We start from the raw sequence: 17,684 nt of genomic DNA on the forward strand, positions 1-17,684 counted from the left end.
AGAAATACCAAATACCAGTGAGAACAGATCCTTTGTTTATCTCAAAATTACATCTAATTTATATGGTAGATTGTCAACATGGTAGGATTGTTCCATACTCTGAAGGAGGCATTCTATCTCTGAGCTGTACCCCCAGCCCTATTTTTTAACCTTTATTTTGAAATGCGGTCTCACTGAGTTGCAAAGGGCCTCACTAAGTGGGAGGTGAGGCTGTCTTCGAACTGTGATCCTCCTGTCTCAGCCCCCCACATGCTGGGATTACAAGCGTGTACCACAACACCCGACTCTGAAGAATTTTAAAGAAAATATTGGATAAATAGTATGACTTAGAGATGAGTTGGATATTAAAATTTTTGTTTTTAATGTTTTATGTATTTCATTATTATGTTTCATGTAAACTGTTTAATTTAGTCCTTTCTTTTAAATGTATTTCCATTTAAATTCCTTGAGTTTGTGTTCTTGCTTTTCTTAATTTTTCCTTTGAATCGTAGAACCATCTTGCTCTGGTTATGTGTAGAGATAATCTATTTCTGTTCCCAAGCCCCACTTCTGTTACTCTAGCCAAAGTGATTTATTTTAAAGGAAATTCCTCAGTACTCTTTACCTTTCTGTAGTTAAGTTTATTAATCAATTAATTTGTTTGTTTATTTTATGGTACTGGGGATAGAACTCAGAGGCATTATATCTCTAGGCTATACCCCAGCCCTGTTTTATTTTTTGTTTGGAAGCAGGATTTTGCTAACTTGATGAGAGTCTCATTACTTGCTGAGGCTGTCCTCCACCTAGGATCGTCCTGTCTCAGCCTTCCAAGTACTGGGAATTGCAGGTGTGCGCTACCATATCTGGCTCTGTAATGAGTTTAGAAGTCAATTTTATCTTCCTGTAATGAGTTTAGAAGTGAGCTGCTCTTTTCGTTGAATCAAGTTGTGACTCCTAGAGTTCCTGACCTTGACAGGTCTGCATATTGTATGAAAAGGAATGAATACGTTACATCAATCTTATTTTTTGTATTTAGATATATCCTTCGGAGTTTGGAAAGGAGAGGATGAATGAAGAGCAAGTTCAAGGACCAGTAGAATTATTAAGTATTCCTGAAGATGCCCCTGAAAAGGACTGGTATTGGAGTCATCATAGAACTTAATGCTAAACTTTATAAATTCCTATCAGTATCTCAGAATGCTGATGATTTTAGTAGGACTAAGGTTTACACTTCTGTCAATGACTCTTAACAAGTTGCAAAATATTATAGTCTGTCAGAAATGGCACACAATTCAAATATCATTTTTTGTGCATATTTATATACTCTTGAAAATAATTATGGCAGTTTTTAAAAATCCTTTCATGATTGAATTTATTTAGTATTCTTTTACACTCGTTGCTCTAAATTAGTTTTTCTTTTTTCTGAGATGTTACATGCCACAAGAGTGGTACTGAAGGTCTGTTTATCTTCAAATCATATATATATATATATATATATATATTTTTTTTTTTTTTTTTTTTTTTTTTTTCCAGTTCTAGGAGTAGAACTCCGGGAAATTCTACCTCCCACCCACACCCTCAGCCCTATGTTTTATTCTTTATTTTGAAACAAGGTCTCACTAAGTTTCGTGGGGCCTCAATAAGTACCTGAAGCTGGCCACAAACCTGTGATCCTTCTGTCTCAGCCTCCCAAGTAGTAGGATTACAAGTGTGCAACACCATACCCAGTTATAAATTTACTTGTATGAGGATTAAATAGAAAATAACAGTTCTTTTAGCAACAGCACAGTATAGAAAAAAAATTATTTTTCAGTACTAGGGATGGAACCCAGAGGCACTGTACCTTCGAGCTACGCCCCCAGCCCTATCTTTTAGTCTTTTTATTTTTTGAAACAGGGTCTCACTGAGTTGCGAAGAGCCTTGCTAAGTAGCGGAGGCTGTCTGAGCCTCAGGCCCGGCCTAGAAAAAAAATTTAAGATAATTTTTAAGCCACTAGATGGAGCTATATGTGCATGTAATAAAAATGCTGATTTAATAGATTGGTGATAGAAGGGGCTAATGAAACTCTTCAAAAAATATGTTGAAGCTAAGTGAAATTAAACATAATTGTTGAGACTTAATGGCAGATGAACCTAAAGCAAATGTTTTGTAAGATCAGGGATATCTTTGTAACAGAGTTAATGCTTTCCAAGCATATCTTATAATACAGTTATTTGGCCTAATGGTTTTACTTGAAAAGACTATTGGTAGCAAAACAAACAAAACAAATTATTCTAAGAAATAAAAGGATGAGTATAGATAAGTACATGCATTACTCATGCTCTTCCTCTTTTAGATACTATTCTAGTCCAAATACCAAAATCTGTACCTTGTCAGAATAATAAATTGAGCTTAAGCACTTAATGTTAATAAAAACAGAATAATGAAGGAAAGACGGCTTGGAATGCAGACCATCTTGTAATATATTATTCTTTAAACAGTTTGTTTTTTAAAGGAAGATAGGTTTTTGTGCTCTTATACCAGTAAGTTTAATGAGTTTTTCCCCCTTTAGGACGTCTAGAGAAAAACTGAGGGATTATCAGTTCAAGCGACTGAAGTATTATTATGCAGTAGTGGACTGTGATTCTCCTGAAACAGCAAGTAAAATTTATGAGGATTGTGATGGCCTAGAATTTGAAAGTAGTTGTTCCTTCATAGATCTAAGGTAACTGTGTGTGCTATACCAACTGAGTCTGATAGCATATCAGTAAAATATTTGAACTTGTAGTGCTCTGTTGTTTTATATTCTATAAGAATTACTTACTTTTGGATGAACTGTCATATGGAACATCACTCCTAAGAAGAATAGTAAGAAGAAAATACTAACATATTATATATGAATCATTGCCCTATTTTAAATACGTTGGCTGTGGTTTTTCAGTATATGCTGAGGCTTAGGTGGTTGTAAATGTCAGTTCTAAGAAACCAAGAAGCTGAGTTACTATACCATTTTACCATTTTGCCTAGTCCTGTTGAACTCACTAAACCATTCTACTGTGACTTGTTAAATAGAAATCCCTTTTTTGATCTAGTTTTCTTAGAGGTATTATTCTCAAAATGAAGTATTTCAGGAAAAGATGCATCATTTTATATTTACTTTGACCTTTTGTGCTTCAAACATTTAGAAAAAAAATTTAATTTAAAATTTAAGGTGAAATTTTATTAGCATGCTTAAGTATATAGCAAGAACTACATGATCTCATCAAGCAATTTATTTCCTTCTCTTTTCTGTTAACAATTTTACTATGAGGTTCTTGTTTTGAATGTTTAAGTAGCAGTTACCAAACATTTGTTAGAGTGTGAAACTGGGTATCATGAATTTGTACTTATTTTCAGGATAAGTACTAATTTTGTACTTATTTCAGTCCTTTTTCTTTTGGGAACATTTCCATGTAAGCTCTAGTGATACCTAGAAAAGAGATCAATTACCATGAAAACATGTATATTGCTACCATCCAGTTATCTAAGGAAACTTTTTTTTTTTTTTTAATGTGGTACTAGAGATTGAACCCGGGAGCATTCTACCCCTGAGTTATACTCCCAGTCCTATTTTATTTCTTATTTTGAAACAGGGTCTCACTAAGTTGTGGAGGGCATCACAAATTTGCTGAGGAACCTTCAGTCCTCCTGTCTCAGCCTCCCAAGTCCTGAGATTATGAGCATGCACCACCATGCCTAGCTTAGGAAACCTTTTTAAAATCAACATCAAATATTGATTAAAAAAAAAAAGCATGCATATTGATTTGCATTTAAAAATATTGATCTTAGGTAATTTTATTCTACTTAGTTTGTGCAAAAGTATACCTGAACAGGGGTTTTATATAAACCTAATGAACTTTATTTAGGCCAAAAAAAATAATTTTTGGTAAGATACATAGTAATTCCTTTTTTTTTGTGTGTGTGTGTGTGTGTGGTACTGGGATTCCTGGAAGCCCTTCTACCTCCGGGCTACACTCCCAGACCTATTTTTACATTTTTATTTGGAAACAGGGTCTCCTAAGCCAGCGCATGCGGCTGGCTTCGAACCTGCGCAATCCTCCTGTCTCTGCCTCCCAAGCGCGGGGATTACAAGCGTGCGCCACCACGCCCAGCCATAGTAATTACTTTTTTTTTGCACATACATAAACAATCTTCTGTGTAAATTGTGAAAAGTTTTATAACCATTGATTACTTAAGTCTTTAGGATGGTTTTTGTTTTGTTCCATCCCTTAGTCAAAGCTTAAAAATTATGAGTGACTAATTTACCTTTTTTGTTTTTGTACTAGGAATTGAAGCCAGGGGCCTGTACCTTTAATTTATATGCCTAGGCCTTTCTTTCTCTCTCTTTTTTTTTTTTCCCCCCCTGGGGGGGGCACTGGGAATTGAACCTAGGGACATTTTACCTCCTGAGCTACACCCGCAGCCCTATTTTATTTTTGTTTTGAAAGTGTCTCACTAGGTTGATGATCATCTCACTGTTTGCTGAGGCTGTCCTGGAACCTGTGATCCTCCTGTCTAGCCAAGTACAAGGATTATAAGCTTGGACCACCATACCCAACGTTAGCCCTTTGATTTTTTATTTTCAGAACTGGAGATGGAACCTAGGGGCATTCTACCTCTAAGCTGCACCCCCAGCCCTATTGTTTTATTTTTTATTTTGAAACCAGGTCTCTCTAAGTTGCAAAGGGCCTCACTAAATAGCTGAGGCTGTCTGCAAACCATGATCCTCTGGTCTCAGTTTACCGAATGCTGGGATTATAGGCGTGAGTCACCACGCCCAGCTCTAGCCCTTTGATTTTTAAATCAGAGTCTTTCGAAGTTGTTGAGGCTTCCAGCCTGAGACTCTTCTGTTTCAGCCTCCCAAGTACTAAGCTTATATAGGTTTGTGCCATCTGCACCTTTTTCTTGATTTCTCTTTTTCATTTCAGTGATACTTTATGTGTATAATACTTTGCATTCAGAACACTTAACCATTAATAATTTTGTTTGATATTCAGAGTATCATAAAACAAGCTAATGACTATGCTATTACGAGTTAACCCACCTGCCTATAATCCCAGTACTTGGGGAGCAGGGACAGGATGATCAAAGGTTCGGGACAGCCTTAGCCATGTAGCAAGACTCTCAGCAACTTAGCAAGACCATGTTTCAAAGCAAGTAAATATAAAAAGCGGGGGGTATAGCTCAGAGGTAAAATGTCCCTGGGTTCAATCGTCAGTATACCACAACAACAAAGAGTTCAGGCCTTTTTGAAACATGATGGATCCACATGTGCTTACATTTGACTTTTGTTGACTCCCAATATAAGGTATCTATCTGCGTAGCATTTTCTTTTGTGGAATTTCAGATTAATAGTTTTTGAATTTTAGAAATTTTGTGCCAAGGTTATTTCTAACACTGCATGCCTCTTCTACATGGGTATTCTGTTGAAACTTTTATATAGTATGTCTATAGACTGCAACTAATTAATTGAGAGACTGAACTCTAGTTGTTTATGTTATGCTTAAATAAATTTATTTTTTTTTTTTTGCTTCATAGGTTTATACCAGATGATATTACTTTTGATGATGAGCCCAAGGATGTAGCCTCAGAAGTGGATTTAACAGCATATAAACCAAAGTATTTCACATCTGCTGCAATGGGAACATCAACGGTATTTCTTAACTTTTAAAACTGCATAGCTGGACTCTAGGACTTTAAGAAGAAGCTTGTGTATTATTTACCTATAGCATCTTTAGAAATGGAAATTATTGCCGGGCGTGGTGGCGCACACTTGTAATCCCCGCGCTTGGGAGGCAGGAGAATCGCGCAGGTTTGAAGCCAGCCGTGCGCGCTGGCTTAGGAGACCCTGTTTCCAAAATGAAAATGTAAAGATAGGTCTGGGAGTGTAGCCCGGAGGTAGAAGGGCTTCCAGGAACCCCAGTACCACCAAAAAAAAAAAAAAAAAAAAGAAATGGAAATTATTCAAAATTTTAATGCACATAGTATAAATAGAAATGAGACATAAGTATACAAGTGTGTTTGTTTTCAGATTCTAGTTATCTAGTTACCTGTCTAATCCTGAGTCAGCTGCCTGCTAATGTATATAGGTGTGCCTGGCTTTCCTTTTTTTTTTTCTTTTTTATTATATTTGGAATTGAATCTAAGGGTATTCTATTTCCAAGCTACACCCCCACCCCTGGTCCTTTTTATTTTATTTTGAAACAGGGTCTTACTCAGTTGCAGAGGCTGACATCAAACCTGTGATCCTTTTGTCTCAAGTCTCTCAAGTACTGGTGTCATAGATGTTAAACTTTGCCCTTAGCTCCTTCCCACATTCCCTTAGTAAATTAGTTTTTTTGGGGACAGGAATGTAGCTCAGTGATAGAGCACTTGCTAGGATGCCATGGACCTAGGTTTGATCCCAGCACCACCAAAATAAAACTCCAAATAATTAGGTGTGTGTGTGTGTGTGTGTGTGTGTGTGTGTGTGTGTGTGTTACTGAGGGTGGAACCCAAGGGCTTTTCTACCTCTGGGATATACTCCCAGACCTATTTTCTACTTTATTTGTAAACAGGGTCTCACTAAGTTGCTTAGAGCCTAAGTAACTGAGGCTGGCTTCGAACCTGTGTCAGCTGTCTCAGTCTCCCAAGCGCTGGGATTATAAGCGTGTGCCACCACACCCGGCTTCAAATAATTAGATTCGTTAATAGGTAATATGCCAGCTATTAATATCCAAGACAATAGAGGTAAAGAAATAACATTATCTCAAATGACAGGTAAGCAAAGTAGTGAAATTTTAAAATAGGAGCACATCTTTCTGCATATATGATAAAAATATTTTTAAATTTTTATTTATAATATATTTTTTGCCATACGGGAATTGAACCCAAGGTATTGTACATACTGGCCAAGCATCATTCTACCACTGAACTACACCTCAGCCCCCCCCCCCCCGGCCCGTGTGTGTGTGTGTGTGTGTGTGTGTGTGTGTGTGTGTGTGTGTTACTAGGGGTGGAACCCAGGGGCATTCTTCTTTCAAGTTATACCCCCAGCCCTATTTTTTATTCTTTATTTTGAATCAGCTGAGGCTGTCCTCAAACCGCCATCTTACTGTCTTAGCTTCCCAAATGCTGGGATTATAAGTGTGCACCAACATGCCTGGCTAGCCCTTTTTAAATTATATTTTGGGACAGAGTCCTCCTAATTACTCAAATTGACCCCCAACTTGGAATCCTCTTGCCTCTGCTTCCTGAGTAGCTAGGATTACAGGCATGCTGCAACACCTGGCGTGATTTAAAATTTCAAAAACAACAGAAAAAGGATAATGTAGGACTATTTGTTATCACAGCAGTGCTTAAGAACAAATAGCTGAAGGGTTTCTGTGTGTTGAAATAGTTTGTTACTTAGCTGAATGACTTTTCTTTTTTCTTATGCTAACCCTCTTCCCATAGTTGTACTCTCCAACAGCCACACTGGCTTCCCTTTGCCTTTCCTGTGTGATAGAAAACTGTGATCTTACTTATTGCCACTCACTGTGTTGTGGTGAGCACTATGTGGTATTGATTAGTTACTGAGTATAGTAAAACACTACTACTGTGGGATAAATGCATTCTAGAAGAATCAGTCCCATAAGATAATGACCACAGCAGCATATCCAGCCAGCCATTCTGGAATTCCTGAGTCCTGGATGTTTCATCATCTCTCCCAGTTTCAGCAGTGGTTTGGTGATTATTAGTTTAGACTTAATTATCAGAATAAAGATAATTCTGAGTCCTGGGACTAGCTGTAACTTCTAAGACAGTGGCAGTGACTTTAAGGGTCCCTTAGTCAATTGGTACCTATTATTTTTGTCTGGGGTTGAAATGACCTAAAGGGAAAAAAAGAGGACATGGAAACTACCCTGTGTTGAATATAAAATATCTAGTAGGTCTCCATATAAGAATAAGTACTGAGCAGAGATAGAAGCCGGTCACCTACCAATCATGAGGTGAAGTCAGTATGATGAAGGTTTTTATCCTTCTAACCAACAGATGTCTTTTTCATCAGTGACACTTTTTTTTTTTTTTTTTTTTTTTTTGCGCAGTACTAAGGATTAAATCCAGGGACGTTCTACTTCTGAGCTACACCCTCCGCCCTATTTTTTGTTCTTTTATTTTTGAAACAAGGTCTCACTACATTTTGGAAGGCCTCACTAAGTAGCTGAGGCTGTCTGCAAACCACAATCCTCCTACCTCAGCCTCCCAAGTACTGGGATTACAAGTGTGTGCCACCACCCCCAGCTCAGTTACTCTTACTCATCTTTCTTCAAAAGTGAACTCCACGGAGATTGAGTTGCTTCATCAACAGATCTTCTATAATCTAAGAATTTCTAATGAAAACTGTTTTCACTGGTTTCTAATAGTATTGACATTTTTACCAGTACATTTTCGTATTTTTTTCCACACAATTAAATCAAACACTGATTTGTACTCCCAGTAATGAAGTATTCTGCATATAGCAGAGAATTATTAAGAGGAAGAAGGTACAAGTTTCTAAAAGTTATTCCCTTTCCACTAATAAGATACTGTTCATTAATCATCTCATTAATGTGTTTGTTTTAGTTTAACTTGTTTAATGTACTATTAAACATCCAAATTAACCATATTCTTTAACAAGTATGAATTACTGACATTTGCTTTTCGACACATTTTTGTGTCATCTTTTTCTTATTCATTGGTGAAAGGTGGAAATCACTTGGGATGAAACTGATCATGAAAGAATCACAACACTCAACAGAAAGTTTAAAAAGGAAGAGCTTTTAGACATGGATTTTCAAGCCTACTTAGCTTCCTCTAGTGAAGATGAAGAGGAGATAGAAGAGGAACTACAAGGTACTTGTGAATCTTTTAGTTGTTTGACAGTGTTTCAAAATAGGTCTTTAGCACAGTGACTTAAAGGGGAAATCCAAACTCATTCTTAAGCTGTCTGCAAAGCATAATATTATATACATCTATATAATATATACATCTATATAATATCTGTAGCTTAATATTATTTACATATATGGATAATTTATTTTATTTTATTTTTGCGGAACTGGGGATAGAACCCAAGGGCAGTCTACCTCTGAGCTACACTCCCAGCCCTATTTTTTTATTCTTTATTTTGAAACAGGGCCTCACTAAGTTATGGAGGGCATCACTAAGTAGCTGAGGCTGGCCGCAAACCTGTGGTCCTCCTGTCTCAGCCTCCCAAGTAATGGGATTACAAGTGTGAGCCCCCTAGCCCAACTAAAATTTGAAGTGTTTTCTTAGACTGAGTTTCTTTGACCATGATCATTTTGTTTAAAATACTGACCAAATTAAAAAAAGGGGGGGGGGCTGGCCTTTTAGATTTGTCCTTATTTATGTAGTTACATAATCTCTTGATAAACTTGTAAAATAGCCCTTTTTTTTTTGGCAGTACTGGGGATGGAATTCAGGGGCATTCTACCTCCGAGCAACACCGCTAGCCCTATTTTTTATTTTTTATTTTGAAACAGGGTCTCACTGAGTTGTGAAGGGCCTCACTAAGTAGCAAAGCTGTCTAGAACTGTGATCCTCCTATCTCAGCCTCCCAATGTAAAGTACTCTTATTACCTCTTTAACTTTTGACCCCATGGTCCTGAAAGGCTGCCAAAACTATAGTTGAGTTTTAGAGCAATTTCTTCTATGGATCAAAAAGGAAATACATTTCAGTGTAAAACGGGTCTTTAACAGTAGGGTCATCCCTATGATAATGCAGTGGTGTTTGGTTTGGTTTGGTTTGGTTTGATTGGTACTAGGGATTGAACCCAGAGGCATTTTACCTCAGAGTCAAACCCCCACCCCTATTTTCTTTTTTATTTTGAAAAAGGGTTTCACTAAGCTGAGCATGGTGGTGTATACTTGTAATCCCAGCATTCGGAAGCCTAAGACCAGATAAGACACTTGAGACCCTGTTTCAAAATAAAGAATAAAAAATAGGGCTGGAGGTGTAGCTTGGTAGTACGATGCCCCTGGATTTCATTCCCAGGACCACCAAAAAGAAGAAGGAAGGGAGGGAGGGAGGGAGGGTCTCACTAAATTGAGAAGGGTGTTGCTGAGTTGCTGAGGCTAGTTAAACCTGTGATCTTCCTGTCTCAGCCTCCCAAGCATGGGGATTATAGGTGTGTACCACCACACCTGGCTTTCCTTCTTGATTTTGACATGGTAATTCTTCACTGACTTGTCACTTCCTTGGAAATTTTTTTCTTTTTTTTTCTTTTTAATATCTTTGAGTCGGGTGTGGTGGAGCACATTTGTAATCCCAGTATTTGGGAGGCTGAGACAGAATGCCCTCTGCAACTTAGTGAAACCCTGTTTCAAAATAAAAGACAAAATAGGGCTGGGAATGTAGGTTGGTGGTAGAATGCCCCTGGGTTCAATCCTCAGTATCACAAAAAAAAGCAAACTTTGAAACTTTTTAAAAGATTTTATCTAGCCAGGTGTGGTGGCTCACAGCTTTAATCCCAGTACTTGGGAGGCTGAGACAGAAGGATCACAGGCTCGTGGCCAGCCTCAGCTACTTAGTGAGGCCTTCTACAACTTGGTGAGACTCTATTTCCAAATAAAGAATAACAAAATAGGGCTGGTGGTGTAGCTCAGAGGTAGAATGCCCCTGAGTTCAATCCCCAGTACTCCTTCCCCCCAGTTTGATTTTCTCAGTGAGGGTTTGGTCTGAAGTACCTAGTTTGCCTAATAGAAGCAAAAATTCTCAATTTTAGTATTTTTTTGATGATTGAAATGATTAAAGGACTACTAAATTATAAGTGTTGTTTGCTTAAATAACTTACTTTGTAAAAGTAAAGCCAAAACAGTTTTTCCCAACCTTAGATCTATCTCTGGAAGTTTGGTTGTAATTTCATGTTGTTGTTGTTTTTTCTTAAACTATCTGCCTGATCCTTCACATGGTCAGGCAGATAGTTTAAGAAAAAGACTTCTCAATAGTGAAAAATTATGAGTTAGAGGCTAAATGCTGACAGAAAATGAAGAACCATGAATCCTACACAGAAGTATTTTAAATTAGGAAGAATAAGCCATGCGTGATGGTACATGCCTGTAGTCCCACTACTTGGGAGATGGAGACAGTAGGATTGCAGGTTTGTGGCAAGCTTTTGCAACCTCATGAGGCTCTCTGCAACTTAGTAAGACCCTGTTCCAAAATAAAATGGAGCTGGGATTGTCGCTCAAAGATAGATTGCCCCTGAATTCAATTCCCAGTACCATGAGAAAAAAGTATTAATAAATAAAAATAAAGTAACAGGAACAAATATTTTTTAACTTAATAGTTTAACATTTTCCTGGTGTGTTTGGTTTTCCTCTTTGCATATTGTATTGTTTTTATAGCCCAGTGGCAAATTAAATAAATCCCAAGAGATTAGTTAGTATTAACATAGACTATTAAGCTGTGGATTTTTTAGGTCCTATGCTTGGTCTTTTACTGTTTCTTTTACACTATTGAAGACAGTGCCTCATTTTTAAAGTTTCCATAAAATACTACTCTTGAACATACATGTATTGGAAAATTATATTAAATCATTCCATTTTATTTGTTCAGACATCACATAATAAAACTACATATTTGCTTAAGCATTTAATAGCATTGATAATGTATAATTTGCAGTGGTAGTTATGTTAAGCACAGAAGTCTTCACAATTTTGGGGGATCTCAGTGGCTGTTGCTTATTAATTTTTTTGGCATTCTGAAGAATTGAGTGACATTTTGTTTCTTACTGTACAGAGAACAACAGTCTTTCTTTTTTCAAATAGCCTGTATGTTCTTTCCCCAGATAAATATAGGGAGAGATATCTACCTTTCCCTAATATAATGAATAAGTGTGTATTAATTTGTTAATACATTCTTTTTAGGACTTTGGCCTCTGCTGTTTTCAAATCTTAACATAGTGAAATAACTTAGGTGAAATTTTCTAAGTGCCTTGTTATACTTTCTTTTGGTATCTATGAAATAAAGATTTTAATAATACCTGGACCATGCTTGGAAAGATTCAAATTATGTAAATATTTTAGTATAATTTTTGTATCATATAGTTTTGCTTCTTAAAACTCTAAAGATTAGTGCCGTTTTTGAAATACTAATTTTTTTAAATAAAGTGTTTTTTTCTTCGATACTTTAATCTGTAATTTAGCCCCTCTTAAAAACTCGGTTAGTATATTTGAATGCTCTAGAGTCAATAGATGTTCATGAGAGTAGCTTACTGTTAGTTTTTTTTTAACTTCTTATATAGTATTAAGGCTTTCACAAAGTATTGTCCTTGAATTGGGAAAAACAGACTTATATGAGTTATTCCACATTTTAGAGTTTGAAAAAGTAAAATTTTAGTACTGGAAAAAATCAATTTAAATAAGCCATCAGAGACTTACCACTAAAATTTCAACCTGGAAGGAGCTTGCTTCTAATTATATTTTCAGAAGTAAGCTTTTAATAGAAAGAAATACATTGCCATTTTTTAAATGTGTTCCTGATGTTTTATCCATTGAATTACAGGATACATGACCGAATTCTATCCAACATTATTATTGTGGCACAAAGCACAAACAGGAAAAAAATGAATTTCAGCTGTTTGAATTGAAAATGTAAAAGTGTGATAGGATGGAAAGAATGTCTTTAACTTTTTTTTTATTCTTTTAGACAAAATAAAAAACATTTTACCAACATTTTTTCATATCTTTTTTAAGATTTAAGGATAGTGGGTTACTGATGCTTCACAGCTATGTGTTTAATAGTGTGAGGCATTTTGGGTGACCATTTAGTCATGGGTTGTAGAAGAAAGGGACTTCCTCTTTTTGCTTCTAAATTTTCCTCTATTGGGGACATTTTGTCAATTCAATAAGTCTGTATGTTTTACATTAAATCTCAAGTTTCTAATTTATGTTTTTGACTTGGAGAATTATAATGGAAATACAGAGCAGACAAACTTTATGTATTAGTTTTATTGTCCATGAATTTTCTATTGTTCCTTTGTATTCTAATTATTTTTACAAAACTAGGAAATAAAAATGTGAATAATTGTCCACGCAGTGGAATTATTTGAATTAATTACTAGTTTATTGACTGTTATACAGTAACAAGATCCTTGGAGTAAGTATGTTTACAATCAAATGGAAAGGAAGTAGTATTCTTAGGTTTGGATTATAAACAACTTCCTGTATCTCTTTTCTTCAGCCTGAGAAGCAAAATCCAACTTACCAAATTCAATCCAACAACATTCAGCATCCTTTAATGAACAGGACATTTCTAAAACCACTGTGCTAGATGATAAGGAACAGAAAATCCCTTGTATCTTGTAGGGAAGGGGAGTCCAAGATTGTTATGTAATTGGAGAATTATTTTGAAATAATGAATTAATGAAAAAGATAGCTCTCAAGTATACTACTATGACTGTGCTCATAGCAAAAGAGCTAAATTTTTCAGTTAATTCATTAAATATTCAGAAGTTTAAATCTGATTTTGATATTCTGTGGTGATAGTATGCCAGACAACATTTTTTCAAAGACTACTGGTAGCCAGGGGTGGTGGCACACACTTGCATTCCCATCATTTGGGAGGCTGAGACAGGAGGATCGTGGTTCTCAGACAGCCTCACCTACTTAGTGAGGCCCTTTGCAACTCAGTGAGGCCCTGTTTCAAAATAAAGAATAAAAAATAGGGCTGGGGGTATACCTTGGAGGTAGAATACCCCTGGGTTCCACCCCAGTACCACAGGAAGGAAGGAAGGAAGGAAGGAAGGAAGGAAGGAAGGAAGGAAGGGAGGGAGGGAGGGAGGGAGGGAGGGAGGGAGGGAGGGAGGGAGGGAGGGAAAAAGAGACTGCTGGTGTGACGGATCTAAGCACTGGAGTTAAAAATGAATTGTTTCTGCATTCTAAGTGAAGTTGATTTTTTGTTAGGTGATAATGGAGCTAATGTAGAAGATGGAAAAACAAAGAAAAGTCAAAAGGATGATGAAGAACAAATTGCCAAATATAGGGAGCTCTTGCAAGTTATTCAAGAAAAAGAAAAGAAAGGAAAAGAAAATGATATGGAAATGGAAATTAAGTGGGTTCCAGGTAAGTATTAAATACTTACTGAATGTTTCTTGTCTTTATTTGGGATTATTGAGTATGTTTTAGGTATGAAGGTAAAGAAGCTAACTCTTCTCTGGGAACCTAAGTTTAAAGATCTTATTTTCCAGAAGTATTTTTTGGTGAGTCAGTTAACATGGTATTATAGCATTTGGTAAGTCAATTAACATGGTATTATATCACAGCAGGACTAGAATTTTAATAAGCTTTCTAGCTTCCTCTTGATTAGTTTATTTGATTTACTAACTACACATAATTCCTATCCATTTATTTATGAAAGGAGTCCTTTCCTAAGTTTGATTCTTACATCTTCAGAATATAGAAACTTGAATACAGGTGATCTAAAATTACTATTGTGTGTGTGTGTGTACTACTGGGGATTGTACTCAGGGGCATTCTACCTCCCAGTTACTCCTCCAGCCCTATTCTTTATTTTTTATTTTGAAACAAGGTCTCACTAAGGTGTGGAGGGCCACACTAAGTAGTTGAGGCTGTCTGCAAACCTGCAATCCTCCTGTATCTGCTTCCCAAGTACTGAGATTACAAGCATGCACCACCACACCCAGCTCTAAAATTATTACACTACACTTCTTTTCAATATATATAGTTCTCAAGTGTTTTTTTTTTTCTTTCATACTGCATACTACTTCTTAATTGGTAAAGCTTTACTAACATAAAATATATATTAGTCTTCCATCCAATTTTGCCATAGTCAAAGAAATATGGCATAATAGAGTAGTACAATACTAGTATAATGCTAATTAAAACAATATCAAAGCTAAACAAAGATAAAAGATAAAAAGATGACTACAATGCATCAATAAAAAACAGATAAAAATAGTATAAACAGGTTTTGTTCTATAGCATACACATTTTTTTTCCTAACACTCTTGGGCAAATGAGCATGTACTTTTGCAACCAATACTGTTTTTGTAAATTTTTGCTTTTTTTTTTTTTTTTTTTTTTTTTGTCCCTCAGTCTCCTTGGGGGATTGATCCCAGGATCTCCCACCAATACCAAAATCTTGAAGATGTTCAATCCATTTTATGAATTGTTCTATTATTTGCATATAACCTATACATATCCTCTTATAGACTTCAAATCATCTCTAGAATACTTAAATGCCACCTGATAGTCGTTACACTGTATTGTTTAGGAAATAATGACAGTACACAAAGTCCACATATTCAGTGCAGATGCAGTTTTTTAAAATATATATTTTGACCCATGGTTGGTTGAATCTGTGGGTGCAGTATTCATGGATAAAAATTTTTACCCCTTTGTTAATGAGTTTTAAACTATAATTTTTTTCAAAGTTTTTGCTTTCAGAGTAATACTTCAGGAAGTGAATTGTGAACTGTACCCTCTGATATTTAGCACATTTTTATCTTGACTCTTATTTGTGAATGTAATGTCAGCATTATATAAAATATATTGAAAATGTAAAATGAAAAAATGTAAGGGTAATTTCACTACCCTTATTCAACCACTATTAAGGTACATTACAGTTGAATTTACCATTTCTCTGTTGCTGAATATTTAATCATATTTAATCTTACGCTGTAGTAGACCTGTGGCATTGACAAAAAAATACAACAGATTCTAAACCTACAAATATCAGTCTTCAGATCTCTTCACTTTTATCATTGGCCAAGTAAATGGTTTGCATTTTTAGGATCTTTTAAATTAAAAAAACTTTTCTTAGATGTTTTTCCTTTTTTTCCCCTTGCTTTAGAAATACTTTATGTGCATGAGGACTTCTAGAGAGTAACCAGGGCAGAGTGTGATGGTGGCAGTCCAGGCTAACTTACTAGCTAGTTACATGACTTCCTCCCTCACAGACCACCTATACATATGCAGTAGGTCAACCTATGGTTTTCTCACAAGCTGTTAAAACTACCAGGGTCAAAACCTCAAACGTTAAATCTCAGATGCCAAGTGTCTCGGTTTTTATAATCTATAGCTTTTTCCATATCTTGAATTATTTTCTTAGGATAGTTTCCCAGAAATAGAATTACTAGGAAAAGGCATGAGTATTTTTTATGCCTTGAGATTATTGCCAAATTTCTTTCCAAAAATGTTATACCACCTTAAAATGCTTTGAGCAATTGATATGAATGCCAGTTTCATGGAATTATGATCATTGTTATGTATATATTTTGTATTTTCTAATTGAGTGCAAGAAAATTGACTTTTTCAGATAGACAAGTGAATACTGGAATTTAAAATAATGTTTTAAATATCCTAAACTAATATTTTTGAAGACCTCTAAATAGAGTGTTGCTACCTGTAAACTCTTAATACATACATGGGTACATATGAGTGTAAAGATGTAAATGGTCTTTTACTACTTTACATGTTATATGAAACAATTGATCTAATCTTTCTGAATATCAATCTACTTTTGGAAAGTAGGACTAAATGATACCTTTCTTGCTTGAGAGATTTATAAAGTACTTTATAAACTACAAAATGCTATTCATGTCATGTATATATTTTGGCAGATATGTGTTTTAAGAAATGTGTATTTTCAAGCCAGGCATAATGGTTCACACCCATAATCCCAGTACTAGAGAGGCTGAGGCAGGAGAATTGCAGTTTTAGGCCAGCCTTGGCAACTTTAGCGAGACCCTTGGCTTAGCAAGACCCTGTTTCAAAATAAAAACTAAAAAAGACTGGGGATATAACTCTGAGATAGGACATCCCTGGGTTCAATCCAAGTAAAAGAAAGAAGGGAAGGAGAGAGAGGGGTGTTTTTATTAATGGTTACCCTGAATCCCATCTCTTCTGATGTTATACTTCAGTAAACCACAGAGGGGCAGCAGGAGATTGTCATTTATTGGTCCTTTGTGACTTGAATCTCCAAAATATTAAACTTTTAGAAAAATAAGTACTCTTTTTTTATTTTTGTAATGCTGAGGATTGAACCCCAGAGCATTCTAACTCCAAGCTACACATCCAGTTTTTGTTTATTTGCTTTTTGTTGTTTTTAAAGGCTTGCTAAGTTGCTGAGGCTGGTCCCAAATCTACAATCCTCCTGTCTCAGCCTCTCAAGTACTGGGATTACAGGTATGTGCCACCATGCCCCCCGCATGGAGTATTGTTTGGTTTGATTATTAAAAATAATTTTAGTTGCAAGCTGAGCATGGTGGCACATGCTTGCAATCTCAGTATTTGGGAGGCTGAGACAGGAAGACCCGGGTTCATGGCCAGCCTCAGCTACTTAATAAGGGCCTTTGCAACTTAGTGACACCCAGTTTCAAAAAGTAAAGAATAAAAAAGGCCTGGAGGTATAGCTTGGAGGTAAAATTTCCCCAAGTTCTATTCCCAGTACCTCAAAAAATAATAAAAACAATAATAATAATAATTTTACTTGAGACTGTTTAAACCATTATTTTCTAATGGGTTATAGAGTATACTAACATACAGAGTTTAATCCCTTAAATATAAAGTATTAAGAGAGATAGATAACAAGTTTATGGGTATAACAACTGAAATGAACTATTCTTCTATTGGTATTTAGCTCCTGTGGAAATGTAATAGTACAACCTTATTAATTACAATTTAAAGAAGTAAAATAAGCCAGG

At 35.8% G+C, this 17,684-nt stretch overlaps 1 protein-coding gene across 1 annotated transcript in view; it reads left to right on the forward strand.

Moving 5' to 3' along the window:
- ESF1 (ESF1 nucleolar pre-rRNA processing protein homolog) overlaps positions 1-17,684 on the forward strand; it is a gene marked incomplete at both ends in the record, with an annotated part of 64,498 nt that overhangs the window by 8,340 nt on the left and 38,474 nt on the right. Inside the window, 5 exons of the mRNA XM_080716710.1 lie at positions 1,016-1,116; positions 2,531-2,683; positions 5,536-5,650; positions 8,703-8,850; positions 13,924-14,082. Coding sequence (XP_080572836.1) covers positions 1,016-1,116; positions 2,531-2,683; positions 5,536-5,650; positions 8,703-8,850; positions 13,924-14,082 — 676 coding nt within the window. The remainder of the gene's footprint in view (positions 1-1,015; positions 1,117-2,530; positions 2,684-5,535; positions 5,651-8,702; positions 8,851-13,923; positions 14,083-17,684) is intronic.

This window comes from Muscardinus avellanarius, assembly GCF_963383645.1.
Source record: "Muscardinus avellanarius genome assembly, chromosome: 19".
Taxonomy (NCBI): domain Eukaryota; kingdom Metazoa; phylum Chordata; class Mammalia; order Rodentia; family Gliridae; genus Muscardinus; species Muscardinus avellanarius.